This window comes from Carassius carassius, chromosome 1 (assembly GCF_963082965.1).
Source record: "Carassius carassius chromosome 1, fCarCar2.1, whole genome shotgun sequence".
NCBI classification, from domain to species: domain Eukaryota; kingdom Metazoa; phylum Chordata; class Actinopteri; order Cypriniformes; family Cyprinidae; genus Carassius; species Carassius carassius.
The window spans coordinates 42484554-42512102 of NC_081755.1; the positions used below are offsets into that span (position 1 = coordinate 42484554).

Below are 27549 nucleotides of genomic sequence, written 5' to 3' on the forward strand. Positions count from 1 at the left end.
AGGGATACGGCTAAGAACCTAGCATGTCTTCTACCAAGTCTTGCCTGTCACACAGGGGCTACCACTAGCTTTCGCAAAAACTAGCCGAAAGAGCTGTCCCAACAGTTCTCTAGTAGCAACACCCTGTTCTAGATAGGTATCAGAGGGCACGAAGCAGCCGCGCGAAGCCCTCACCATATAGGAATTTAGAAAGAACGCAGAGTACTAGCGTGCGAACTTACCACAGTGTGGATTTCAGAAAGTGTGCAAAGACTTCACGTGCACACTTACCATAGCATGGATTTACAAATACTGTTCTAAGGAGGGGCTCTCGTAGCACTCTGATAGAGCAGCTCATAGATGAAATTGCCCGGGACCAGAGCAAATGGAGGAAGGAATGTACAGATGAAGCCTCGGCCACGCCTGTACCATGGCGTCCAGCCCCAGTGGAGCTGGATGAGTCAGAGGAAGCCAGAGGGGATAGTGCGATGAAAGATTCCTAAGCATCGCAGAGGCGCTGGATCGCACGGGAGAGGCAAGCTCCAATTTTCCAAACCTCAAGCGAGGGGAGCATCACCTGAGGCAGTACATACAGAAAGACTTCCGTAACTACCACCTCCACCTTCCCATTGGATGTCACTAAGCGGCCAGGAGACGCCTCAGGGTGACCTGGGCGGACATCCTTCCGGATGCGCCAAGCGGCCAGACGGCCCCTCAGGGTGACCTGGCCGGACATCCATGAAATTCCCTGCAGTGCTGTGCCAGTTCTGACGACCAGCCAGGCTCCTCGGGAGGGGGTGTGGGATGGACAACTGCAGAGCGTTTGCCTCCCACACGCGGGTCTCACTCCACGGTGAGTGTCGCGCACCGGGGGGCGGAACCCACGCGGCGCGGCCGCCTGCCGAAAGCCTGTGATCTTGGCCACCTAATACCAGAGCACGAGGCCGGAACTGAGCACTGTAAAGGAAACTCACAGAGTTTGTTAGTAGACATATAACCACCAGCAACATAACACCCATAAGCAGATAAAGAAAGGGTTACATTTTCGTGCATGCCCTCGATATTAGCATAACTCGTATGCTGAAACTGATGGATGCGAGAGGAAAACGGCCTCTTCCATTCCTTTTCGACTTCCGCATGTAAGTCAGGCAAGAATGGAAGGCTCACCTGGGCTGGAGGGCTATGGTCAGACAAATAATGCTCATCGAGGCGACCTCGCGACGTTACCTTTCTGGCACGCTTCCATGGCAAGTCTAATTTTGCCGTGGTGCAATCCATAACCTCTAACAGCTCCCCATACGCAGGGCAGGAGGATTGAGAAGGCTCAGCCTCAGCTTCTTTGCCACTCTCCTGCTCTTTCTTGGTAGAACACAGCAGAGCACTAACTTCAGTATCAGAAAGGGTTAATGACAACGCATCTTTCTCCTGAAGTTCACTCTCGTTTGCCGCCAGAGAGTGTGAAAGGAAAAATCCCTCTCTACACTCCTCAGCGAGATCCACCTGTGATCCCCACAAACTCATTCTCCTCCGTGCCTCGGCAACGGTGGGACCTGAGCCACGGGGACCAGATGGCTGTCCCTTTTTCCTCGAAAAGAGAGACAAACGAGAGCGGAGCTTTTTCACAGAAAAACGCTCGCAGTGCACACAGATTGCCCCCTCAAGGACATCGCGTGCGTGCTCTTCGCCCAAACAAGAGACTCAAAGATTGTGTGTGTCATCAGGTGTCAAATAACGCTGACATGGATGCACACACTGTTTAAACGCCTTGCTAGTGGATGCCATGATAACAATGATAGATCGCTCTCACCATTTTGGTCATTTCTCAGATGCACGCTTCAAACAAAACAGTCAATAAAGACGAAGAAGATAAGTGACGGGTCCTACAGGCGCGTATTTATAGTCGCGCCGGTAGTGACGTCAGAGGCTGTCGCCGGCCAACACATTGGCGTTTTTCAAAGTATGCTTCAGACACGGGTCACGGCGAGGTATTCCCCATAGTGTCCCCTAAGAGGACGCAGTTCGAAGTTCCCTTGACAGGGAACAAGTAATTTCATTTAATTTCATGTGAATCCAAATCAAGAGACAATTTTTTTAAATTGTTTGGACAACATTTTAAACAAAAAGTCGTGTACTCTATCAAGTATTTTGCTACGGGAGCTTTAATCAGACCCGATTAACACTTCGCAGTCTTAACACTTTTATTCTCACAAGCTTTAAGACAAGGAATGGTTGCAAAAGCAGTGTAACGTCACGGTCTATATGAAACTCAATGGCCAAATACAAAGCTCCTTAAAATCACTGCACTATCCATGGCATTGATTCATTTAGGAATTAAACCCACAACACTTACATTGCTAGTGTCGTACTTTTTTCCTACAGCAGTACAAGAAACAGCCTTGCTGAACTAAGAATGACACAATACATTTTTGTATATACATAAAAATCAATTTAGTCATTAAAATAAGAGGGAGCCATCAGAAGAATAGATTTGTCATGTGAAACCCATCACTTCCTAACAGCAAAGCACTTCTTGTACCTCAAGCACATGTGGTGAAGTGAGTGACTCGTTGCCACGTCACCCTCATTACATATATGGCCAATAGGGTTCTGCCCCTTGGGGTATATAGACTCTTTGGATGCTCCCTGGGAGACGTCATTGAAAGCCCGCCCCTTTGTCATTCATTCCAAGAGACCGTGGAGTGTGACACTCGGCCATCGAGGCTGTGCACGTTCTCGTGGCGACACTCACATTGTGTGTGGCGTGCCTTCGGTCTCCCATTGGTGTGACGTCTCCTCATAGCTGCGTCGGAGTATCAGCTGTTTATTGACTCACTAACATCAAATGACTGTCATATGATTTCCGTGTGCCTGTGATTGTTTGTGTGCGCGCGCCGAAATTGAATCAGGGAGTTCTCTTTTGCCCGTGTTAAAGCCAGGCTGAGCAGCTACTTTAGCAACTTGCTGTCAGCAATCCATGCTTCATTGAGCCACGTTTGCTGCTTTGTGGAAGCCGAATATCACTGCTGGACTCCACTTTATCTATTGCTCAGGCAATATGTTGTTTATGTTGTATGAATGTGGCTGGTTTTGTTACCAGTCCTTAGCCGCATGATCATCACTGTTAAATACCTGTGATTTATTACATGGAGTGATAATTAGCCTACCAAACTGGTCCCATCATTTGTGTAGGTTGGACTGATTGTGTGATTTTTGTGTTGTGACCGTTTGAATGGTTTATATTTATTTTCTTTGTCTTTATTATAGATGACCATTTATTTTATAACTTGATTTTTGTTTTCATTATTTGTCTCATTGTGATTTGGTTTATCTCTAATCATTTCTATATTTATTTCTTTTCTGTATTCTGCAGGAGCTGGGTTTTCCTGGAGGCAGGCTGGTGGTTTTAGCTGCAGGCCTTCACCCTAAGTAGGGGTTATAAGTGTGGTGTGACTTTTTATCACTATTTTGTAGTGGAGTGATTCTTCAAAGTGTGTTTGATTGCCATATGCAGCTATAGCTAGCCTGCTTCTCTGTGGTCTCAGCCCCTGCAGTGATCATATTCTTTTTGTTTTGGTTGCCTTTTTGATTACGAAATAACACAATTGATTGTGTTATTTGTTTAATTGCTTTCTTTAATAAAAATTGCCTGTTTCAATGTGAACTCACGTCTCTTGCCTCTCCTGAGTAAACGGACTTGTGTCCTATTTATTAGATTATTTCCCCGGTAATTCGGGGTGGCGTAGTCACTACTAGACGGCCACGTATTGCTACAAGTGGCGTAGTCGGCAGGGTCGCACAGAATATCTGGCAGAGACGTGAGTTGTATATTTTGTTCTAATAATTTAATTTTCTTTTTTTGTGTGTTTGGTGTTTCTTTTTCTTTTCCTTCAGGGAACAAAGCAGCAGACGTGTGCTCAGACGATTGCAGTTTTTGGCTTGACCTCCATTTGTTGTGGGTGCTGAGTTCTGCTAAATTAAGTAGGTACGTGCTATTAGAATGGAGGGAGAATTACAAGAACTAAGAGAGCTTGTAGCTCAGCTTAGAGCTGACAATGAGAAATTGCGACAAGAGAGGGCCTCTGAATTGCAGGGTGTCAATGTGGCGGGACCTAGCACCTCTGCCACAGTTACTGCCCCTATACTTCCAGCGGCGACTGGTAATATTCCAGTTACTGATAGGCTGGTATTTGTACCTAGAGATAGAAGGTGTCCAAAATTTAGTGGGAGGGCTGGGGTAAATATTGATGAATGGGTGGAGGAAGCTAAAGCTTGTATGAGAACCCGTCATTTATCCCCTGCGGATCAGGCCTTCTTTCTCTTTGACCACTTGGAGGGGGAGGCGCGAGAAGAGATCCGATATCGGTCAGAGACAGAGCGAGCGGACCCTGAGAAAATTATTAAGGCATTGCGTGAATTGTATGGATGTTCAGTGTCGTATGTAGCCTTGCAGGAAGCTTTCTTCTCCCGAAGACAACAGGAGGGGGAAACACTCTTGGAGTTTTCCCTCGCCTTGATGAGTCTGCTGGAGAAGGTTAAGCAACAGTCACCGAACGTAATGGCAAATGCTGAAATGTTGTTACGTGATCAGTTCGTTGAATATGTCAATAACAGTATGTTGAAACGTGAGCTTAAACAGCTGGTGCGCCGACAGCCCAATTCTACTTTATTAGAGGTGAGGAGTGAAGCCCTACGATGGGAGCAGGAAGGGATGCCGGGGGGTGTGAGGGCCCGAAGTTTATCCGTTCCAGTGGCACATGGAATTCAGTATGGCGTTCACGGAGATTCATGGGTGGTAGCTCGTAGTTCACCCCAGACGTCTGAGTTGGGTGAGTTAAGGGAAATGCTGAAAGCACAGCAAGAGCAGTTAAATCGCCTCACTCAAAGTTTCGCTCGACTGTCAGGCCCAGAGATGCGTAATCGAGTCCCTCGTAGTGGACCTATAATCTGTAGAAGGTGTCAAAAACCAGGCCATTTTGCCCGAGAGTGTAATGAGGAGCGGGTTCTTCAACGTGCTCCTCATTCCACTGTACCTATTGCTGGAGATAGGCAGTTATCTACTTCCGTGCAGTCGGAAAACTAGTGCCCATCGAGCTGCGGAGTCACAGCTCGATTGGGGACATTACCGGCTCAGTTTTACCGACGGGTTCTGTTGCGGCGTCTAGTTTAATGTCGTCCTGTCCTCATCTTGTTGTTTCCATAGGTGGAGTATCGGTGCCGTGCTTGGTTGACACCGGCTCAATGGTCTCCACCATTACGGAAAGCTTTTTTCAGCGACAATTTGCAACATGGGGACAGGAGCGACTTAAGTCATGTCAGTGGTTACAGCTTCGCGCCGCTAACGGGTTTGCCATTCCTTATATTGGTTACATAGAGCTGGATATTGAGCTCTGTGGCCAAGTCGTTTCCAATTGTGGGGTTCTTGTTGTTAAAGATCCTCCTGGTGGCTTGTGTGATCGGATTCCAGGGATCCTTGGAATGAATGTTTTAAAACGATGCTACCAGGATCTCTTTAGTCAACATGGCCCCGCTCTCTTTAACTTGCCTGATGTGTCTAAAGCTCCGCAACTCGTATCTCAAGCATTACAATATTGTAGTGTTAATGTATCTGGCACAAACCATATAGGTAAGGTCCGTGTACGGGGCCGTAGGCCTTGCCGTATCCCAGGGGGCATGCTTAAATTTGTTCCGGCAACTTGCTCTGATGAATTCTCTGCGGGAACCGTACTCTTTGAGCCTCCTGAATCCGGTTTGCCCGCTGGGTTGTTGGCTTCTCCTGCAGTAGTTCGGGTGAGCCAAGGGACAGCTTATATACCTGTTGTTAATGTTGGTGTGACTGATGTAGTGCTCTATCCACGGTCAATTATGGGCACGTTGAGCAGTGTTTATGTGATCAGTTTACCCACAGGTGTTACAGAGGTCCAGCCGGTTGTTGCTCTTGTGGGGTCGCAAAGCGCAGAAGTAGCACCTACTGTGCAGGAGCAGGTGGAGGCCATGGACTTGTCGACTTTGTCAGAGGGAGAGCAGAGTCAGGTGAAGTCTTTACTCCGTAGATTTCAGGCAGTGTTCTCTACTCAGGAGACGGATTTAGGTTGTACAAATTTAATTTCACATGATATCCCCTTGGTGGATGAGACTCCAATTCGGCAGCGTTTCCGGCGCATACCCCCATCGGAGTACGAGGTGGTAAAGGCCCACATAAATCAGTTGCTTGAGGCTGATATAATTCGAGAGAGCTGTAGTCCATATGCCTCACCAATCGTACTGGTTAAAAAGAAAGATGGTGGACTGCGCATGTGTGTTGACTACCGTCAGCTTAACGCCAGGACTAGGAAAGACGCGTTCCCTTTGCCCCGAATAGACGAGTCCCTTGATTCTCTGAGTGGTGCAAAATGTTTTTCGACCCTCGATTTGGCCAGTGGGTATAATCAGGTTCCAGTCACAGAGAAAGATCGGTTTAAGACAGCTTTTTGTACACCCTTTGGACTCTTTGAGTGGAACCGTATGCCATTTGGCTTGTGTAATGCCCCTGGCACCTTTCAGAGGTTAATGGAGCGTCTGTTCGGGGACCAACAGTGTCAATCCTTGCTCTTATACTTGGATGATGTGGTAGTATTTTCCACCTCTGTAGCACAACATCTGGAGCGGTTGGAGGTGGTGTTGAGTAGGTTAGAACGTGAAGGACTTAAGGTCAAGCTAGGTAAGTGTGCGTTTTTCCAAAGAGAGGTGAAGTATTTGGGCCACGTTATATCAGCTGAAGGGGTATCAACAGACCCTGCGAAGATTGATGCGGTAGCTGATTGGCGAATTCCATCTAATGTGGCAGAGTTGCGCTCGTTTCTGGGTTTCGCCAGTTACTATCGCCGTTTTGTGGAGGGGTTTGCCAAATTGGCAGCACCCCTACATAAGCTGGTTGCAGTGTGTACTGGTTTGGGATCCAGAAAAAGAGGGGATCAGGGGTTTGCTGGTGCTTGGACTGAACAGTGTCAGCTAAGCTTTGAAGGGTTAAAGAACAGGTTGTCTACTTCCCCCGTGTTGGCATATGCAGACTTCTCCCGGCCCTTTATCTTGGAGGTGGATGCAAGCCATAGTGGGCTTGGTGCCGTCCTCTCCCAAGAGCAGGGGGGTAAGGTACGCCCTATTGCTTATGCCAGCCGCGGCCTGAGGCCCACTGAGCGCAACATGACTAACTATAGTTCCATGAAGTTGGAATTTGTGGCGCTCAAGTGGGCAATGACCGAGAAGTTTAGGGAGTACCTATTGGGTCAGAAGTGCCTTGTCTATACTGACAACAATCCCCTTAGCCACCTGACATCTGCTAAACTGGGAGCTACCGAACAACGTTGGGCGGCCCAGTTGGCCGCGTTTGACTTTGAGGTTCGGTATCGTTCTGGCAGGAGCAACCGAAATGCTGACGCTCTTTCTAGACAGAATTTGGGTTGTCAGGAGATTCGGGAGAGTTTCTTACCGGGGACCATAATTCCAGCTGTGGTAAGGCAGGTGGCAGAGGCCGAACCGGTAGTACAGGTGAATCAAGCAGTAATTGCAGCATTGCCCAGTTTTTCTCTTGAGGATTTGAGTTTGTTACAAGAGGCGGATCCGGATATTCAGAAGGTTTTGGCATTTTGGGAACAGGGTTCTTTTCCCAGCTCTGCGGTGCGCCAGCAGCTCCCAAAGTCTGTTCTAACATTGCTTCAGCAGTGGGACCGTCTTTTAAAAAAGGATGGGGTCCTTTATCGACGTGTGTCACGCCCTGATGGGGGTGAGGAGGTGCTACAGTTGATTTTGCCGGCAGCTTTAAAGCATGAGGTTTTGACTGAGTTGCATCAACATCATGGACACCAGGGTGTTGAACGCACTACTGAATTAGTGCGTCAGCGGTGTTACTGGCCGGGGATGTCGGCAGAAGTGGCACAGTGGTGTCGGGAGTGCGAACGATGCCAGCTGGCTAAAGACGTCCAGCCAACTGCTCGGGGTTTTATGGGTCATGTGTTGGCGTCTAGGCCAAATGAAATCCTAGCTATCGATTTTACCCTGCTTGAGCCCTCCAGTTCTGGACATGAGAATGTGTTGGTGTTAACGGACGTGTTCAGTAAATTTACTCTGGCTGTCCCCACTAGAGATCAGCGAGCTGAGACCGTAGTACAGGCTTTGGTGACCGAGTGGTTTTTCAGGTTTGGGGTTCCAGGTCGTATTCACTCCGACCAGGGCCGGAATTTCGAGTCTGCCCTTATGAAACAACTCTGTAGGTTCTATGGGATCGAAAAATCTCGAACTACACCTTATCATCCGGCAGGCAACGGCCAGTGTGAACGGTTCAATCGAACCCTTCATAACCTTCTTCGCACTCTGCCGACCTCCCGTAAACGGGACTGGGCATCTTGCCTTCCGCAGATCTTGTTCTGTTACAACACCACCCCTCACCAGAGTACAGGTGAGTCTCCATATCTCCTGATGTTTGGTCAGGAGCCTAGACTCCCTGTGGATTTTCTGTTGGGTAGGGTCCAGGAATCTGGAGGGGGTGGGGTCCATGAGTGGATGGTAGAGCATCAAGCTAGGATGCATGTGGCATTTGAAGGGGCACGAGGGCGTTTGAAGGTTGCCGCTGAGCGACGTAAGAGACTGCATGACCAACACGCTCGCGATGCACCACTGAGGGAGGGTCAGCTGATTTATCTCCGGGATCACAGCGTGAGAGGCCGTCATAAAATTCAGGACCTGTGGAGCTCAGTGGTGTATCAGATTGTGAGAGCTCCTATAGATGGAGGGTCTGTATATGCTGTGGCACCTACGGACGACCTGAGTAAGATCCGGCACGTTCATCGTTCGTCAATGAGGACTCGTATCCAACGAGAATCTCCAAGAGTTGTATCTTCTGACAGCCCTTTAGTAGGGACGCCGTCGTCATTGGGGGATGTAGAGGAAGTAGACCTTTGGGTGGCCGTTTCTGACAATTGGCAGGCTGGGTCAGGCCAAACCGTAGCATTACAACCAGCAGCCGTATCTAGGTGCCAGCCACCGGCATCACCGCCGCCGGAAATGGTGGGGCCACCTCCAATAGTGTCTGCTCCCTCTGTAACTGGTGAGTTGGCACCGGATGTTGATTCGAGCCAGGCAGGGGTGTCTATTCCTCAGCCAGTTCAAAGAGAGGGAGATGGTGTTGGAGCAGTACGACGAACGAGACGAGCTACTGCTGGTCAACACCCTAATATTTACCATCTTCCTCGATCAGTGGAGAGTGTGAGGGATGTCCCGTGTGTTCCAGGGTCTATATCCAGCATAACTTCTAGGTTGTTTAGGCCTTGGGACTAATACGTAGTGATTGGTAGTCTATCGTCGGGGCGACGACACAAAAGGGTGGGTAAAATGTGGTGAAGTGAGTGACTCGTTGCCACGTCACCCTCATTACATATATGGCCAATAGGGTTCTGCCCCTTGGGGTATATAGACTCTTTGGATGCTCCCTGGGAGACGTCATTGAAAGCCCGCCCCTTTGTCATTCATTCCAAGAGACCGTGGAGTGTGACACTCGGCCATCGAGGCTGTGCACGTTCTCGTGGCGACACTCACATTGTGTGTGGCGTGCCTTCGGTCTCCCATTGGTGTGACGTCTCCTCATAGCTGCGTCGGAGTATCAGCTGTTTATTGACTCACTAACATCAAATGACTGTCATATGATTTCCGTGTGCCTGTGATTGTTTGTGTGCGCGCGCCGAAATTGAATCAGGGAGTTCTCTTTTGCCCGTGTTAAAGCCAGGCTGAGCAGCTACTTTAGCAACTTGCTGTCAGCAATCCATGCTTCATTGAGCCACGTTTGCTGCTTTGTGGAAGCCGAATATCACTGCTGGACTCCACTTTATCTATTGCTCAGGCAATATGTTGTTTATGTTGTATGAATGTGGCTGGTTTTGTTACCAGTCCTTAGCCGCATGATCATCACTGTTAAATACCTGTGATTTATTACATGGAGTGATAATTAGCCTACCAAACTGGTCCCATCATTTGTGTAGGTTGGACTGATTGTGTGATTTTTGTGTTGTGACCGTTTGAATGGTTTATATTTATTTTCTTTGTCTTTATTATAGATGACCATTTATTTTATAACTTGATTTTTGTTTTCATTATTTGTCTCATTGTGATTTGGTTTATCTCTAATCATTTCTATATTTATTTCTTTTCTGTATTCTGCAGGAGCTGGGTTTTCCTGGAGGCAGGCTGGTGGTTTTAGCTGCAGGCCTTCACCCTAAGTAGGGGTTATAAGTGTGGTGTGACTTTTTATCACTATTTTGTAGTGGAGTGATTCTTCAAAGTGTGTTTGATTGCCATATGCAGCTATAGCTAGCCTGCTTCTCTGTGGTCTCAGCCCCTGCAGTGATCATATTCTTTTTGTTTTGGTTGCCTTTTTGATTACGAAATAACACAATTGATTGTGTTATTTGTTTAATTGCTTTCTTTAATAAAAATTGCCTGTTTCAATGTGAACTCACGTCTCTTGCCTCTCCTGAGTAAACGGACTTGTGTCCTATTTATTAGATTATTTCCCCGGTAATTCGGGGTGGCGTAGTCACTACTAGACGGCCACGTATTGCTACACACACATGCTGTGGCCACTCCATTGTTATGGACAAAGCAAACTGGACCGTTTCATTCAATTCAAACTTGTCCTTTCTGCATACACAGTGTGGGATGACATTTAACAGAGAAATTGAGGTCTGAATTATTTAGCGGATCATAAATGGAAAATGCTCCAGCTGATAAACAGACAGTGCTGAAGCCCCAGACGGAGGATGACCTGAGGAACTTCCACTTCCCCGACCTGACAACTGGTCCACTTGTTGCTTTATAAAGAATGATATGCACATGTAGCAATTTTTATTTTTTGTACTCTAAAGCCTAAAGCATATGTCAGTTTTAACATGACTGCTTTGCATGTGCTAAAATAGCATACACATACAAACCAAAGTATACTTTGGGCTTTAGAGGATGTTCACACAAGGTTCTTGCAGCTGTGTGCACTTTTTAATTGATGAGAACAAACTACCTACAAACTGTACAATGTTGGTATGTTATAGAATGAAAAGCTGACTTTTTTATTTGTTGTTGACATATAGATGTGTTTACATATGTGCCTGGATGTGAGCATAAACAGACCCCATATATAACACTACAGATCCTGTAAATAGAAGATGTTAGCTGGTCCGTTGTGGGATCTGAAGAAAACGAGACTTCGGTACAAAGGCAAGTTTGGAAATAATTTCAGGATCATTCCAGAGGCCTCGGATGTGGTGTGATCTCAGGCAGATTTGCCACAGAAACCGACCGCTGTTCAATTCAGCACACTGGTGAATTCAATGAATGTGAAAATCCATGAATTCAGTATAAACAGCTGGTTTAAAAGGCTTTCGGCTTCATGGGCTCCAACTGGAAACAACACTGATAATGCGTTTAATGTTAATGTGGTGTATTTTCAAGCAAAACTGAATATTTGATTCACTTTCAATATATTCAAATAATTGCTGTACAGATTAGTAAGACCGCTTTAAAAATGCAAAAAAAAAAAAAAAAAATTAAATCCTGGTAATTAATTTCAACCAGAAGCTGGCAGAAAGTGTGAAAAGTATGTATGGATAGCTACATGGAAGTAAGTGAGAACAGAACTCCATAATGTATTTGTCTCTACATCTCTCTCTCTTTCTCTCTCTTTCTAGACATGTATATGTATGCTACATGTAGAAGTGTATCATAATATGTGTTGTCATTGTGAACTAGCTAACTATTTTATGAAAATATGATAATTTGGGGCTTTTAGTTTGTAGTACAGGATTCACTGAACTGAATAGTCTAAAGAAACTCTTGAACTTGACATTTGAAACTAACACAAAATCTGGTTGTCAAAAAAACAAAAACATTTCAGATGTGGAGAAAGTTATTTTGTTGCAACTATGAACTAGCTGACTATATTACAAAAATATAAAGATGTTTAGTTTATATTATGGGATTTACTGAAATGAATCGTCCAAAATATTCATTAACTTGATATTTGAAACGACAAAATCTTTAGAAAATATCTGCTTTAGAAAAAACAATGTGTGACTGAAAAGCTTTGCATAAAGGCTTTTGATTTAACACTTCATAATTGCTGAGATATCCTTCTGAAAATGTTCACATCTGGCAGCTAGCCCTGCTTTCTACCATCTAAATGCACAGTAATAAAGGCTATTTTGAAGTGTGTTACTTTAAAGACAACAACAACAACAACAACAAAGAATACAAAACATATATATGAATATATATTTATAGTCATCATTATATCTTCTAAACTCTTAGATTGAGGATGGGTGTGGACAAACCTTAATTTATGTTGACTTCAAGAGACAAATTCAGCACGGGAAGAAGAAATAAGAGGAGAGGACAATATAACCAACCTTATCTCTAAGAGCCAAGCCGGTTGACCCACTGCACCTCAGACATACGGTGAGCTTCTTTACATTTACAGCTTTCTTGATGCTTAAAGCCAGTTTACACTGGACTTGAGCTGTAGATGGTACTGGATAACCAGGGCAGACAACAGAGAGGTCATTGTTATCCCACTGGGGGTCCCCATGCCCCATTACTGTGATTATGAGAATGACACAGAGGCAAGGTCACAGTGCTATAGTGGAAATAGAGGATCTTTATCTCTTTTTGTCCTCTTTTGCTGAGATCAGGCTTATTGTAGGGCCAATGCCAGCAGGGGATAAATATTACCATCTGCTACTAATGTGGGAATAGTGATTCCCCATCTTTAGTAAATGAGGCTTGTTGTACTTCTGTTAGGAGCTCAGGAATCTTGCTCCATCCAAGTTGGCACAATCATAGCGGGGAACCTAATTTCAAGTTTTTACTTGAGAAATGCATCGGTGCATCTCTTGCTATAAAACAGACAATTAAATGATAATTAAAAGTCAACTAGTCAATGTTTTATAGTCATCAAAAGAATGTCTTTGAAAGATGATTTATTCCTGTCTTTTCTCCTCATCAAAAGTATTACTCAGTTAACAAGTGCTGCTACATATAAGGATTAAGTGTGAATAAAGCAAATCTTGTTTTTCAAGGTTAAGTAATACTGTATTTATATAAAGCTTATACTGTCACCAATGAAGACATTTTTTACAGCAAGGAAATCCAGCCCACTCTCAGACTCGGATTAGGGCTCATGTTGAGAACCATATGTAAAACTGACTAATCTTATTTGCTAAAGCCTAAAGCCTACAACTCTGGCATGGCTGGTATTAGGAAAGTCAAGTGCTTTACCCAGCATACAAGGGCTTGAACAGTTTAAAGGCTTCTAAGACAAAAGTGATTTAACCTCGGTGAAGAATATCACGCTCATTACCAAGCCGAGTTTTAATTTGTTTAAAAAAAGTTTATAATTGGGTTACAATAAGCACATTCGGCCCAAATAGGATAATACTCAAACCTAATTAAAAAAGTTTAATTGAACATACATTAGTTTACTGAACTTAAATATGGCACATTAATATGTTAATAAATAAATGATATTCATTTTTTATTTACTAATTAAGTTTGCTGTAACCATCTGACAGCAAAAAGCATCTTCCTTATTGACTGCCAGTAAACACATTGTGTATTTTTCAGAATTAAAATGATTCTGAACCACACAAATTGCACATTTACTAATATTATAATAATATATTATTTAATTATATTATGGTAGATATTTACCGGTGATCAATTTGTTTTTGTTTTTTTGGAAGGATCTGAAATGGGCTTTCGGAAATAATTAGTCACTTGAGATTTATGGCTCAGGTTGAAAAAAAAGAAAAGGGCAAAAACAATAGAGCGCCTATAAGCAAAGATGCCATATTTTGTGGGGTCCTTTTTGTGCACCACCATTGCAACTGCCATTGAGATGAGTGTGAATGTTAATGGATAGCTTTCATACCTTATCTCTAAAATACACTGGGTTATGAACAAGTATTTTCAAATCTAAAAAATGACATTCAGCAGCTTTAAACACTCAACACCATTTCCTCCACAGATAAAGACTGTACTGAAGAATCCAGAGCAGTAAAAAATGTTGAATCTGTTTTTTGTTTTTTTATGTCCGGAGGGATTTAACTGCACTATGATAAACAGCCAAGGCCACTGGAATAGTCTTATTATATATGTCTTAACACTGGAATATTTGTTAATTCTTGAGTAATTGAAATACAACACATTTTTGAGCCATGCAGGATTTTAATCAATACAGTTATTTTGCTTAATGCATAAAACACATCAGGAACTTGAATATTTGCACATTAAGTATTATTTATTGCTCTTAATAATGTTGACTTTTATACCATGTGTCTCCAAGTGTTCTAGATAGGACAAGTGTTTAGGTTGGCCATGGTCAAAGCCAGTTTATATACTCCTTAGTCGGCCAAAGTCGACCTAAAGCCTTTTCAGTCCATCTATAGGTACAGGTGGCTGTCTCTGGGCTCATGTTATCTCTCCAGCACAGTGCATATAGCATTATAATGTTCTTACAACATTGATAATAATGAGAAATGTTGCTTGAGCAGAAAAGCAGCATATTAAATGATTTCTGAAGGATCATGTGACACTAAAGACTGGAGTACACTCTTAAATATAAAGGTGCTTCACAATGCCATAGAATAACCTTTTTTGACTAAATGGTTTCGTAAAGAACCTTTAACATCTGAAGAACCTTTCGGTTTCACAAAAGGTTCTTTTTGTCAAAAGAAGGTTCTTCAGACTATAAAAAGTAAGAAAGCAATAGTTCTTTAAAGAACCTTTGGCTGAATGGTTCTTTGTGGAACCAAAAATGTTTTTTTCTGTGGCAACCTTTTAAGCGCCTTTATATTTAAGAGTGTAATGATGCTAAAAATGTAGCTTTGCATCACAGGAATAAATTATATTTTAAGATAAATATCAAATAGTTATGTGAAATTGTAATAATATTGCCACTGAATAATAAAAAAAAAAATTCATTGCGACTTTTTATCTCAAAATTCTGATTTTTTTTTTCTCAGAATTGCGAGTTTATATCATGCAACTGTGAGAATAAAAGTCAGAATTGTGAGATAAAAAGTTGCAATTTATTTTATTTTTTATTCAGTGGCGGAAATGGGCTTCCATATATTTTTAGAAAACTTGTCCCAGAATAAAAATAACCCACACCCTGTAACATAACACTTTCAGAACAGGGTGTTTTGGGGCATTTTGACTGTGTTATTCCTTCTAATACTAGCAGGGCTCTTGCTGTGGATTGTCAGGTGTCTGCTCACTGTTTTTCTCACCCGTCAAACAACAGCAGCTTAGCAGATATCAGCCTGCGGGTATTTTTGCAAACGACAATCCCCCAGCTGCATGGGAGAAAGCATTTACAGTTTGTTTCTACCGTCTCCCTGTGTAATTGCTGAGAGGGTGCTTCTTCATGAGCTCTGCCTGGCATCCTGCTATCATCAGGGGCTTCCTTTATGTCATGCTAACAGCTAAACGAGGGCCATAAGCCGTTAAAGATCGCCTGATAATAGATTCAGGTAATCACTGCTTTTTGATCGCATAAAATCGAGGGAATAAAGAGGACGGGCATTTTCCAGACTGCCTCGAGTGTAACACGCCATCCTGATTGAAGTTGTGAAGTGACGAGTTTGTCAGGCTTTTCAATGCAAGAACACACTTAAGCTGCTTTCATTTTACAGTTGTGTGGAATAGTTTATTCGATGTACGGGAAGTAAAGTGTTAGAAATGCAGGAACAGAGTTATTTGAATTTTAACATGAAAACCAAGAATTTAGGAAAAAAATTGATTTTGTGAGATGCAAATTCATATTTCTGAGGAGAAAAGGCATCATTATGATATCTAAACGTAGAATTCTGTGAAAACGGTAGAATTGCAAGATGTGAGCTTAGAATTCTGAAAAATTGCAAGCTAAAACTCAAACTGAAAAAAAAAGTCAAAATAGTGAGAGGTAAACTTGCAATTGTAAAAAAAGAAATACAAAATGAATCGTGATGTAAATCACAATAATAAAAGTCATCCAAATTGTTAGATATACACTTGGATAAAATAAGTAGTAATAGCGAGATGTGAACTCAGAACTCAAGTTTATAACTTGCTATTGTGAGATATAATTTCACAGTTACCTTTTTTTAATTCTGTGGCAGAAACATTAAATACATATTAGTGTCAGCACAATGAAATATGAATATATGTGCAAACAAATTAATCAAAGTTATTTTAGAAATGATTCTTTTTTAATTATTTAAAGATAATTAGGCGATAATGTACTACCAGTCATTGTAAATATTACAATTTAAAATAACTGTTTGAATATACTTTTAAAATGTAATTCATTCTTGTGATGCAAAGCTGTATGTTCAACACTAGAATATACAACATGTTATGCTCTGGTAAAAATAGGTTTATTTCTTCACAGCACAGAAATACTCAGTGTCTCGTACCTCTGACAGAACTGTTTGGTCTGAAGTTAGATAGAAACAACCATGCAGTCATTTTGAACACATTTTCATCTGATTCATTATAAAAGCATCAGCATTTGAAAGTACACAATAAGGGTTGAATAAAACTCAACCTTTGATGTAGATATGAATAAAAATCATGACCAGGGAAATTTCCCTTTCCATTTTTGCAATTCCTGTAAGGTATGAAATGAATTAACTGAACTCCTCCATTTCATATTCATACTGAAAAGGCCCTTTAGATTTTTTTTTAAGAAAAACGTTTTATGACAAGTTTTATGCAAAATCTTACAGTTATTATATAGACAGAGATGTGTGAAAATTTCTGTCGAGCTGCGTTGTGTTGCCTTTCTCTTCTTGAGAAATATAAATACAGTCTCAGACTTTTGTAACAGAGAATCAAACATAGTTTAAATCCGTCTTCACAGACTTCCCATGTACAGTAATGCTGATGTAGAAAATTCCTTTTTCTTAAATGAAGTTAAACAGCTGGTGTCCCAAACATCATTTTTTATTGACCATTATTGACAATTTGTCTAGCTTTATGAGTACTGATCAACAAAAAGTGTCTTTGGAACAGCTTAGATGAAATAATGGCCCTTTAAAATGAAGGATGACATGCTGGAATAATAAAAAAAAAAAAACTGTAAATAATGTCTACTAAAGCAAAAAATAGGGCCTGTTATGCAACTGGAATCATCATATACCCGTAATTAGTTTCATTGTGCTGTTTTCCTTTGTCAAACATCCCCTCTCCTAAATTCCTACATCAATTTTAGAAAAGACAAAATATCAAACTTGCAGATTTGACCAGCAACATTGAATGTAAAAGAAGTAGAAAACTCCCAGGACGCACAAAAACAGATAGGCAGCCGAGTGAGTATATTATTTTCAATAAATTATTATAAAATAGAGTTCTATACTTTTTACAATTAATTATTTTCCAAAAATGTCTTTCCAGAAACGAATAAAAATCAGTCCCAGCCAAAGTCATGGCCGGTTATGTGGTAGAACTTTTTGTTGAATGGCTTGTAAAACTCTCGCAGTCTTTGAATCACATCAGGATGGATGTTTGGATGCGTGCGGCCTTTAGTTTTGCCGAGGCAGTGGGGTCTGCTATTGCTTTCAGGTCTTTTGAGGCAAGGGAAGCCCTTGGCAGGGTTAAAGTGAAAGTGTTTGTGTGTGACCTCCCTCCTCAGGCCCAGGAAGTGCTGCACGCGGGCCATTTCCCCGGCCGGGTCGCTGATCAGACGCTCCCCGCTCACAAACAACAGCTGGCTCATGGGGAAGAACTGCAGCCACTGCTCCAGATGCCTGGCATACATGCCGATCTGCACCGCGCTCCACGAGGTGTCTATTAGATTGGCTGTGATGTTTTTGAAAGTCAAGCTCTCAAAGGACGGGATGTCGGGTTTCTTTGAGCGGGTCTGCGTGTAGTCCGAGATCGCCCGGGTTACTGGGTCTCTAACCACAACTATCAGCTTAGTGTCCTTGGACATGGCGTGGATCCGACCTGGGACCTCCTTGGTTACAAAGTAGCTTGGTGTCTTCTCCATGGTCAGCTGACCCTCCTCAGTTTTGGGCATTAGTTCCCTAGGAGCAGAGAGGCATGGGGAGGCTGAGTATCAAAGAAGGATTCATACTGACAGACAGCACAGATATGAAAAACAGCAGGACTATCATAGGACACACACTTCTCTGTCTGACACAAAGCTCAAAGAGGACAGTCTGAGCATCAGAGGGGACACCCATGGCTAGTCCAGGACAGTCTAATGTGTACTGCACCCAAAAAGACAAAATTGCATTCTTCAGATGGTTGTATCCAGTGTGTCTAGTGTATAAATAATCTAAATTGAATAAATTCATATATATATATATATATATATATATATATATATATATATATATATATATATATATATATATATATAAATGTACATGTAAAATAATGTAACCATGTTTTGGAATAATAATAACTGTGAAAAGTGATTTAAAGATAAATCTAAATTTTTATGTAATTTCTCCATATTTATACATCTAACAGCATTTTAAGAGTTTAAAAAGTTTCACTTTATGTGATATTATTATGTTTTATTATAAATGGTTATATCATCATTATTGGGGATTCTTATTGTTAAACAAGTTTAAACCTCTTCTTATCAATGCAGAACCTTTATGGCCAGAATATGCTGCAAATTGGACCATATTTTATATCATTACCATAGTTTTTTATTATCAGAACAGCATAAGATTGGATCAAAACTGTAGGCGTAATCTATATTTTCAGATCCATAACCAAATCTGAGAAACTACACAGACACTTAATATGAGTTAAAGTGACTGGATCACTGAAGTTGTGTATATTATGAAGTTTTATTTAGCACAAAAGAGAAAAGACATCCATCTCCTTACATTCCCCTTAATCCCTTTTACAGTCTTACAATAATCCTCCTCATGGCCATTACTCAATACAGATCACTAAATGAACCACACAAAGGCTTGGAAATGTACATAAAAGATACAGCATCCTTCTTTTTCCCTAATTGTTTTATTTCAGAGCAGGTTTGAGCATGTTTATGTAGAATTCATTTCCCTCTCATGATACCTGAATCAGCAGTATCAGGCCAGATGCTGTAATTGGCAAATTATTCGTTTTACTTTAGCTAGCAAGCTGGGAAAGGCTGAACTAGGTTGAGTGAGGTTTATGCAAGACCAGACACTTGCAATAATGCACGTAATGAAGGGAACATCTAACTCGGGGTCAATGTAGTGTCAGACAAGGTAGATTGAGGACAAGATATCAACACTTCACTTACAATCACAAACATTATCATACGTTTTTTTTTTTTTTTTTTGTGGTTTTGTTTTGTTTTTAAGAAGAAGTCATATTATGAGGAATCTACACACACACACTTTCTAACATCTTATTTTCTGACATCTGAAAGAATACAGCTGAAAACTTTGAACACTTAAATCATGTTAAGCGTTATGTAATAATTGACACTACAATTCAAAAGCTTGTGGTAAAAGCTGTAAGATTTTTTGTTCTTTGAGAGAGAGAGAGAGAGAGAGAGAGAGAGAGAGAGAGAGAAATCAATACGTATATTCAGCAGCAATGCATAAAGTTGAACAAAAGACTTGCACATTGTTGAAAAAGATTTCTATTTCAAATGTTCTTTTAGACTTTTTATCAAATAATACAAAAAATGTTATCAGTTTCACATAAAATATTAAGCAGTACAACTGTTTTCAACATTGATAATAATAATAATAATAATCTATGTTTTTTTTTTGTTTTTAAGCAGCAAATATGATTTCTGAAGAATCATGTTTCACTGAAGACTGGAGTAATGTTGCTAGTCATGCTGAAAATACAGCTTTGCATCACATTAATAAATTACATTTCAAATATAATCACACAGAAAACTGTTATTTTAAGCTGTTATAATATTACACAATATTGCTGGGCATTTTCTGAATTTTTATCAAATAAATGGAGCCTCGTGAGCATAATAAGACCCTTTTAAAAAAACATTAGAAAATCTTACCAATCCCCAAACTTTTTAAATGGTATAGAAGCAGTCAGGACAGCATCAGAAAAAAAAGATTATAGCAGTTCCTTTTACTCGGGAGTAGAAAATGATTTACAAATATAATATTAAGTGCTTTGAACTGTCAAACAAGATTAATGTATGTATGCAGTTTGGACAAGCCTGTCAACTATTCTGCTTGAAACAACAGCCGAAATAACTTAACTTATCTTAAGTTATTTATAGTTGCCAGGGACAAGAATTTTGACATTGACAGATGTTTGAAAATAAAATTAGCGTGGAACTGAAAGTAGAGAACGATATGTTGCTGCAATGATTATGCCGTATTTATATATAGACACTTTACTAGGCAAAGACTGTTGTCTTAACCTCTCCTTCAAGACAAAGTTTAATAGATACTATCTAGGCAATTACTGGAATGAAGTGGGGAGGTGGGAAAGGGTTTGTACTGGAGGAGGAAATGAGAGGAGAATAGAGAAGTGCTTTAAGGAGTCGAAGGATTGAGGGTTAATCCTCTCTGGGGGATTGTAGTGGGTTGAGCTCATTAACCACCTACCACAATAAAAAAATAAAAAAAGCATGCAGTGCATCTTATGTAATCTTAGAAACCTTGCTATTTCTCTCTGGACTCTCATCATTATTAAGTGGTGTGAAAAAACATAAACCTCCTGAGACATAGATGCATGTGGGAGGGGGGGGGGCCTCTGTATCTATGCAATTATGTTCACAGTCCCCTAGATACATGAGCAGAGCCTTTTGTAGTGGCCCAGAGGGAAACCAAACACAACTGATCAAACTTTCCATCTGGTCCCCAAACAAAACAGACCTGAATCAGAACCGCATGCATTATTCATGCAAGCAGACAGACACAAATGTGGTGCCGTGTATTAAAATCTGAAGACATAAGTGCTGTTGGGAAAAGAGCAACAGGCTTTCACAATTTGTTGTCCTTAACAGACTGTGCTGCCAGAATGGCTGTCCAAACATCTTAATCCAGTATGCTGACTAACAAACCAAACTCTTTAAAGTTCGCTTCTGTTCAACAAGTGGCCAAAATACGCATTAAATAAAAAAGTTATAAAAGTGAGAGAGCAACTATATTTAAAATGTTGTAAATTGTGCTTCCATTATGTAAAAAAGTGTGCTTACTTACTGAATGAGTGTACTTAAGTAAGTATACTTTATAAAAACTATTTTCAGATAATATTAATGAAATACAAGAACACTCAAGTACGCTTTCATGGCTGTTTCTTAACAAACTTAAGTATACTTAAAATGTGCACACAATGCCAAATGTTTACTTTAAAGTACATTTGCGATCGCTATCTTTTGTCGTGCTTAGTTTTGATGTGTTGACTATCATATTGAAGCACGTATAAAGCACTTTACTTTTAAAAAAGGTATATTTTAGATTAGTTGAAATGCTTGTCAGTACATTCATCAGTATACTAGTGCATTTCAGTACTTCTTAGGGCTAAATTGGCCCATCACTTTTTGGTTTATAAAAGTATATTTTTTAGTTTACTTTAAGTGTAACAGTAGTAAACTGTTTCGTACTAACCAAAAGTTATCCAAAAGTTGCATGAAAGTTAAATGATTAGAGTTAAATGTTTTGAAGAAATCTTAACACTGAGTTTAATTAATAGTGACGTTGCACTAAATATAATCAATTATGATGTTGCTCGCTGTAGCAAGCACTGCTAATAAATTAATGAAAAAGAGTTCATGCAGATTTTTATCAAGCCAATTCTCCAGCCAAGAGCAACACAGAGGAAAAACCAAACTTCTACAGACAGTAATAAAGTCTTTACTAGCCACAGTTTAAGATTAAACTGCACTCTTGGACCATTAGAGAAATAAAGTTCTCCAGCAGCACAGGGTTAAATTAGAGAGCCTGCTGTGTTGGATGGCTGTTATTACCTTGTTTTGTCTAGAGAGAAGTGAGCTGTGTCTTCTCTTGAGCTTGCTTTTGAAGTGCTCTCTGTAAACCTATGTTTACATGATCTGCTATCAGGTAGCATGTTCAAAGGCTGCTGTTGATGCCTTTAAAGTTTCTGTGCTGTTTGAAGATCCCTCAGGATGGTCTGAGATGCTGAGAAGCTGGTCGTCATAGAACAGCGCTTTGCAGCTGGGATTTAATGAGTTGCTGTCTGCTTATGCAACTGTTCAGTGGAATTTCTCAATGTTTTAGTTGTTACAATCATAGCTCTGATAGCACACCTAGGCTGCTTTTGCAGTACTTATGTTTGTGTCAGATGATTATGTTGACTGTATGTGAATCAGCTTCTATGAAGATGTTTATGACATGTTTGGATTTCTTCTTCTAAGAATATACACTTGTTACAAAATATTAATTTTCAAGAGCAGCAAATCAGCATATGAGAATGATTTCTGAAGGATCATGTGACATTGAAAGGGTAGAGTAATGATGATGAAAATTCAGCTTTGCATCACAAGAATAAAAGCTTTTAATGTATTCTATATTACGATAGAAAACAATTATTTTTAATTTGAATAATATTGCTCAATATTACTGTTTTACTGTATTTTTTTAATCAAATTTATTTCACTTTATTTCAAAAAGATACAGAGATGCCATTACTTTGGGTTCCCCAAAGCAACTTTAGTTCTTATAGAACCATTTTTTGTTTTTTAAAACATTTAAATAAAACATTTTCACTCCAAAGAACCTTTGTGCAATGAAAAGTTTCCGTGGATGTTAAAGGTTCTTTATAGAACTATAGAAGCCAATAAAGAACCTTTATTTTCAAAAGTGGTATGCAAATATTATATTTAGCCTTGCTGTGCACCACCCATAGTGGCATTAACTGCCATCTCTTATAATAATAAGCTTAACAAAATAACATTTAAAGAAAATGTGTATCATGACCTTAAACCTAGAGGTTTTGCAAGCCCTTTTACCTACGATTTCTTAAAATAGAGAACAGCAGCTCGTACCCTTTTGAATAAGTATATCCTACACACCTGTTCACAAGCAGAATGAGTGCTTAGCCTGGGTCAATTTAAGAGAGCAGAGATCCAACCTGAGAGGGAATTCTTGTGGGAATGTCACTTTGTCAAAAACCCCAGGAGGGTACGAGAAGTGGTGGTATGCAGCTACTTCAAATAATCTGACAAAGTTTCTATGGGACACGTTCCAGACCCGCATCAAAGCACAAGGTGGGGGCCTGCGGGTGCTTTCATAACCGAACTCTGACGTCTTAGCATCCGTGTACTCTCATAACTCAGAATTTACACCTATTCAAAGACACAGGACAGTAAAGGGACAATTAAATCATTTTACTTCTAGTCTGGAAATCTCTGAAACACTTGAGTTTTGAATTCTCCTTCAATTCAATGATAACATTCATAGAAAAATATGTTTTAGGTCAGCCTTGGCCAAAGCAGGCAGAATATACTTCACATTAAATGACTATTTCACTCAATATTTGTTTGTGCTGCAGCATAAATTAGAGTATTAGCTTGAGTTAAGGATCCATGTGAGTTTTTTATTTAATCTAAGGTTGCTTACTTGGTTTTGAACAGAAACGCTACACTCCCTTAATGTGCCAGTGAAGACAAGGGCCAAGGGTTTCTAAATTCTTATAAACAACTGGCTTTGTGCATTTCCACACAGAAAAAAATCCATCATTCTAGTCGTGCCTTACCATCCCACACAAAGGCTAGCAGCAATTTTATCTGTAAACACAACAGCAGCATCTTTCAAGACGTGCGTGTTTTAAGAATCCCCTCATTCTGCTCCTCTTAGGGCTTTTTTTGAAGGAGATCCTGCTGGGTTTCTCAAGAAGCACTTTCACCCTCTGAGTACATTTGCATACAAAGTGAAGAAAGAAACAACACAATTCACTCTAATTGCCTGCTCTTTCTCATTGGGGTTAATGCAGAACCTCAGGGGTTCAACAGATCCTCTTTTGAAACATTCACCATCTCACTGCCAGCATCTGCCATCCACAAACAAGCTACTCCTTGTAACTCTATCAGACTGCCGGGATATTTGCTTCAGAGTCAGTAAGTAATATGAATGGGTCAGAGAACTTTTCACAACGCCCTTTTCTGAAAACATCTCTGTTATTTTTCTGTGTCCTCTCAAACTGCCACATTGTTAAGTTATCTTGACCAACATAACATTTTATGTCTTTAATAATCCAATTGGAAACAAGATATGAAGACACCACATTATACTTTAGAATTTACTGAATGCTATTTGAATATGGTAAACATTTAGTACCATTGTAGCTAAAAAAATACCATGCTATAAACCCTGTTAAACATATGGTATTTGATAATCAGCATAATCAAAGATTGTTTGCAAGTAAAATGCCTGTTAGCATAATCATATTTTTGCTGAAATCTTAACTTGAATAAATTGTATATTTAAGTAGCCTAATATTTTCAAGATAAACACTTACATTACACAGACTGATAATCATTTGCTTGATTATAAATGCATCATGTTTATGAAAATCATTTAAAAATGCATCAACTATGATACATCAGGCTTTTGAGGAATGTTTATTTGTTTAAATCTGTCAGTCATCACTGAATTGCATGACATTGTATGTTCTGACTCTCACAATAAAGAGTTTGGATCTTACAATTAACTATTTAAATATGATTTTATTAAATCTTATTGACAAATTGTGAATGACCACTGAAATGTTTATGCATTTTATACAAGTAGTCTGTTATAATGTTATTACGATATCACTGATTAATATTACAAGCTATCAGAATTTTATATATTTGGCTATATAAATATCAACAATTGCACCAAATTTCATATTTCTGCTCAATTTGGGCCTCTGAATAAAATTTAGGTTTTACTATGGGTTAGTAATTCTATACATATATATTTTCATTAAACCATTTTCAATTGAAAAGAAAAATACATATAATTGTGACTAATATTTCATGGTTTACACATTACAGGGTTCATATTTTAATGTCATATTGTAATGCATAATTGCAATGTGTTGTTTAGGCGTAAAATATTTCAGTATTTGAAAAAGAAACATAAATATCCACAAATGAATGCCCGGTTTACTTAACTGATCTTCAAAAGTATTGTATAAAAAGTCACGCTGCATGTACAGTTCTAAAACCCTGCTGTGCTCAGTCACCCTTCCGAACGCCTCCTACAGGGAGCACATGGACACCTCCTCTGTGCTGGACTAACAGTAAAGCAGAGCTCAATACCTCCGCAGGAGACGTGGCCACCTGGCTACATGCTTCTCTCTCCATGTTTCTGCTTCACAATTAGTCTGCTGGGCTCCCTGGATAAAGGGGCTCATCCTGCTTTTTGCCTCTTACTTGTATTCCCACTGTGCTCCATCAATAGCGAAGGAACTGGGACTTCAGATTCCTCCACAGAAAGTCTGTATATCAGCCTGAATGATAAAAAGCTTTGAGGTGCATTTACCTTTTCTAGTGTTTCCAATAGAATGTGTCAGCATTTATTTTATTTTTTTTTTGTATATTGCTGATATATGAAACAAATTGCATAGTTTGATTTTTATTTTGAACTGTGATTGGCCAATTTAAGGTCTTCTTGGCCTAAAGAAATAGCAAAATGGACTAAATTTACTGGCGACAGTCATTGAATATTCAAAACATCCATTTTCTTTTGGGTTACAAATACACATAAGGGATTTTATCCATTTTATCATATTGCAAACATTAATGTTACTGTTGAATGATCTTTGAATGTTCTGAAACCAATAGTAATGTTTAAAAAAAGTTAGACAAACATCCAGCTGTAACATTTCCAGAACGTTAGCCAGGGAAGTTCTGAGAACGTTCCCTGTTAACTGGGAACTGGCCAGAACAACTTTCTGTGTTGGGGTGAATTCTGGTCAAATGGGACACTTTTTGCCATTGAGATGACTGGGGAAAATCTCCCTATTAACTGGATTAACCCCTATTACAACTCACTCAAGGTTAATGTAAAATCACACTATGGAAAACAGTTAATTTAATCTGTTTTCTCTATACGACTGTCTGGTAAAAGAATAAAAATACTAGGAATCAAATGTGAGGGTCAAGCCTCTACGGATTGATTATGTTGTGCAAGTGCACCTGACTGTGTGGGGTGTTACACAAGCAGAGAGCGTAATGTTTATTTAGTCTATGTTTGTCTTGAGTCATTCCAACATTTTATCTAGGTCTAGTTCACCATTTCCAAACACTGTGCTGGACAGAATTATTATGTTAATATTCTATTTTAGAATTTGATACTTTTTTAGAACTTTTTTGACAATCGTCAACCTTTTGTTTGTTTTTTCTTTCCTTGAAAACCTTCAAAAGTTGAGTCAGAGCCCCTCAAGCCCCTATAGTGCACAATATGACAATTACTGACAGGTTTATGTGTCACTACTGGGATGAATATTAATTCCGCTGTATTAATCCGCTTTTATCCTGACGATATGATAAACGTAGCCTACATATGAATAACAGAGTGTAAAAAAACCGTACCTGTACCACTCGAGTCCTTTCTCGTAGTTGCGATCAAAAAAGTGCGGCTCCGCTCCCACCGCGCGGATATCAGGATGAAGGCGCAGAAACTCGAGCAGCGCGCGCGTCCCACCCTTCTTCACCCCTATTATAATCGCTTGGGGCAACTTTTTGGTCTCGGACCCGTTTAGGGCACCTGCTACTCCCGAGTCCTCGTCATAAGCAACATCGCCCTTGTTTTCCTCCCAGCCGTCTCCTCTGCTGTCAGGATCACTCTCGTTGTTTAGTAAGTCCCTGGACTCGCTTTTGAGGAACACCTCCAGGTCTTGTTTCTGGAGGGGTTTGAGTGGATTCCTACTGCTCCTTTCTTCCATCATGAAGCTCGGTGTGGTGGAGCAGTAGCCCACGCAGCAGTACAGCATGTACACCCACAGTGACAGCATGATGCAGAACACGAAAAGTTTGTTTTTCACCGGCTGAGTGGACTGACTATATTCCATAGGTGTCTCCTGTGTGTAATGGCAATGTCCAATTGGGCATATTGGCAAAGTTACTTGCTCCTCCGCTTAGGTCCCTGTAACATGCAGGCATCTCCGCGGGAGAGGAAAAATAGGAGCATGAGTCCCAGGCAGATGCTGAATTCATTTCATTTTGCAGTCTAGCGAAGATTTAGGAAGTCACAGTTTTTACACTGGCACGAGCGCGTCTTTGCGCATCACTCCACAGCCTCCCACTGGCTCTTGTCATCTGAGTGAACCACGGGCCATGCACAGTATTTAAAGAAGAGGGGCGTGTGATTGGCAGCGGGACTGGCCAATCGGAACTCATGCCCGAGCTCTTAAGGCTTAAGCATTTTATGTAAACCTTTTTATTATTATTTAAATTTAATTTGGAAAACAATTGCCACTCCTACTTTAATTAACAGGAAACAGGAACCCACATAATAGTTTATCTCATGAAAAAGTATGTGAAGACAACTTATCCCGATAAAAATGTCACAGCTTGCTATGAAGAAAAAATATTGTAATTAAAACAACAAAATTGTTCCAAAATTTGGGGTC

General features: G+C 40.4%; 2 protein-coding genes across 2 annotated transcripts in view; one reads left to right on the forward strand and one right to left on the reverse strand.

Moving 5' to 3' along the window:
* LOC132123988 (ATP synthase subunit d, mitochondrial-like) overlaps positions 1-27549 on the forward strand; it is a 154625-nt gene that overhangs the window by 15405 nt on the left and 111671 nt on the right. The gene's annotated exons all lie outside the window — the stretch shown is intronic.
* Positions 17248-27222, reverse strand: LOC132151599 (heparan sulfate glucosamine 3-O-sulfotransferase 3B1-like). Its single transcript, XM_059559816.1, has 2 exons — positions 26510-27222; positions 17248-18059 (listed from the first exon to the last, which is right to left on the reverse strand). The coding sequence occupies exons 1-2, from the start codon at positions 26986-26988 to the stop codon at positions 17441-17443; spliced, it is 1098 nt and encodes a 365-aa protein (XP_059415799.1). The 5' UTR covers positions 26989-27222; the 3' UTR covers positions 17248-17440.

What these genes read in the sequence shown, in the direction of transcription:
- LOC132151599 (XM_059559816.1), bottom strand. Translation starts at nt 26,988, where the DNA reads ATGGAATATAGTCAGTCCACTCAGCCGGTGAAAAACAAACTTTTCGTG. An exon ending in AAAGGACTCGAGTGGTACAG is followed by an intron (nt 18,060 to 26,509) that starts GTACGGTTTTTT and finishes CTCTGCTCCTAG; the next exon opens with GGAACTAATGCCCAAAACTG.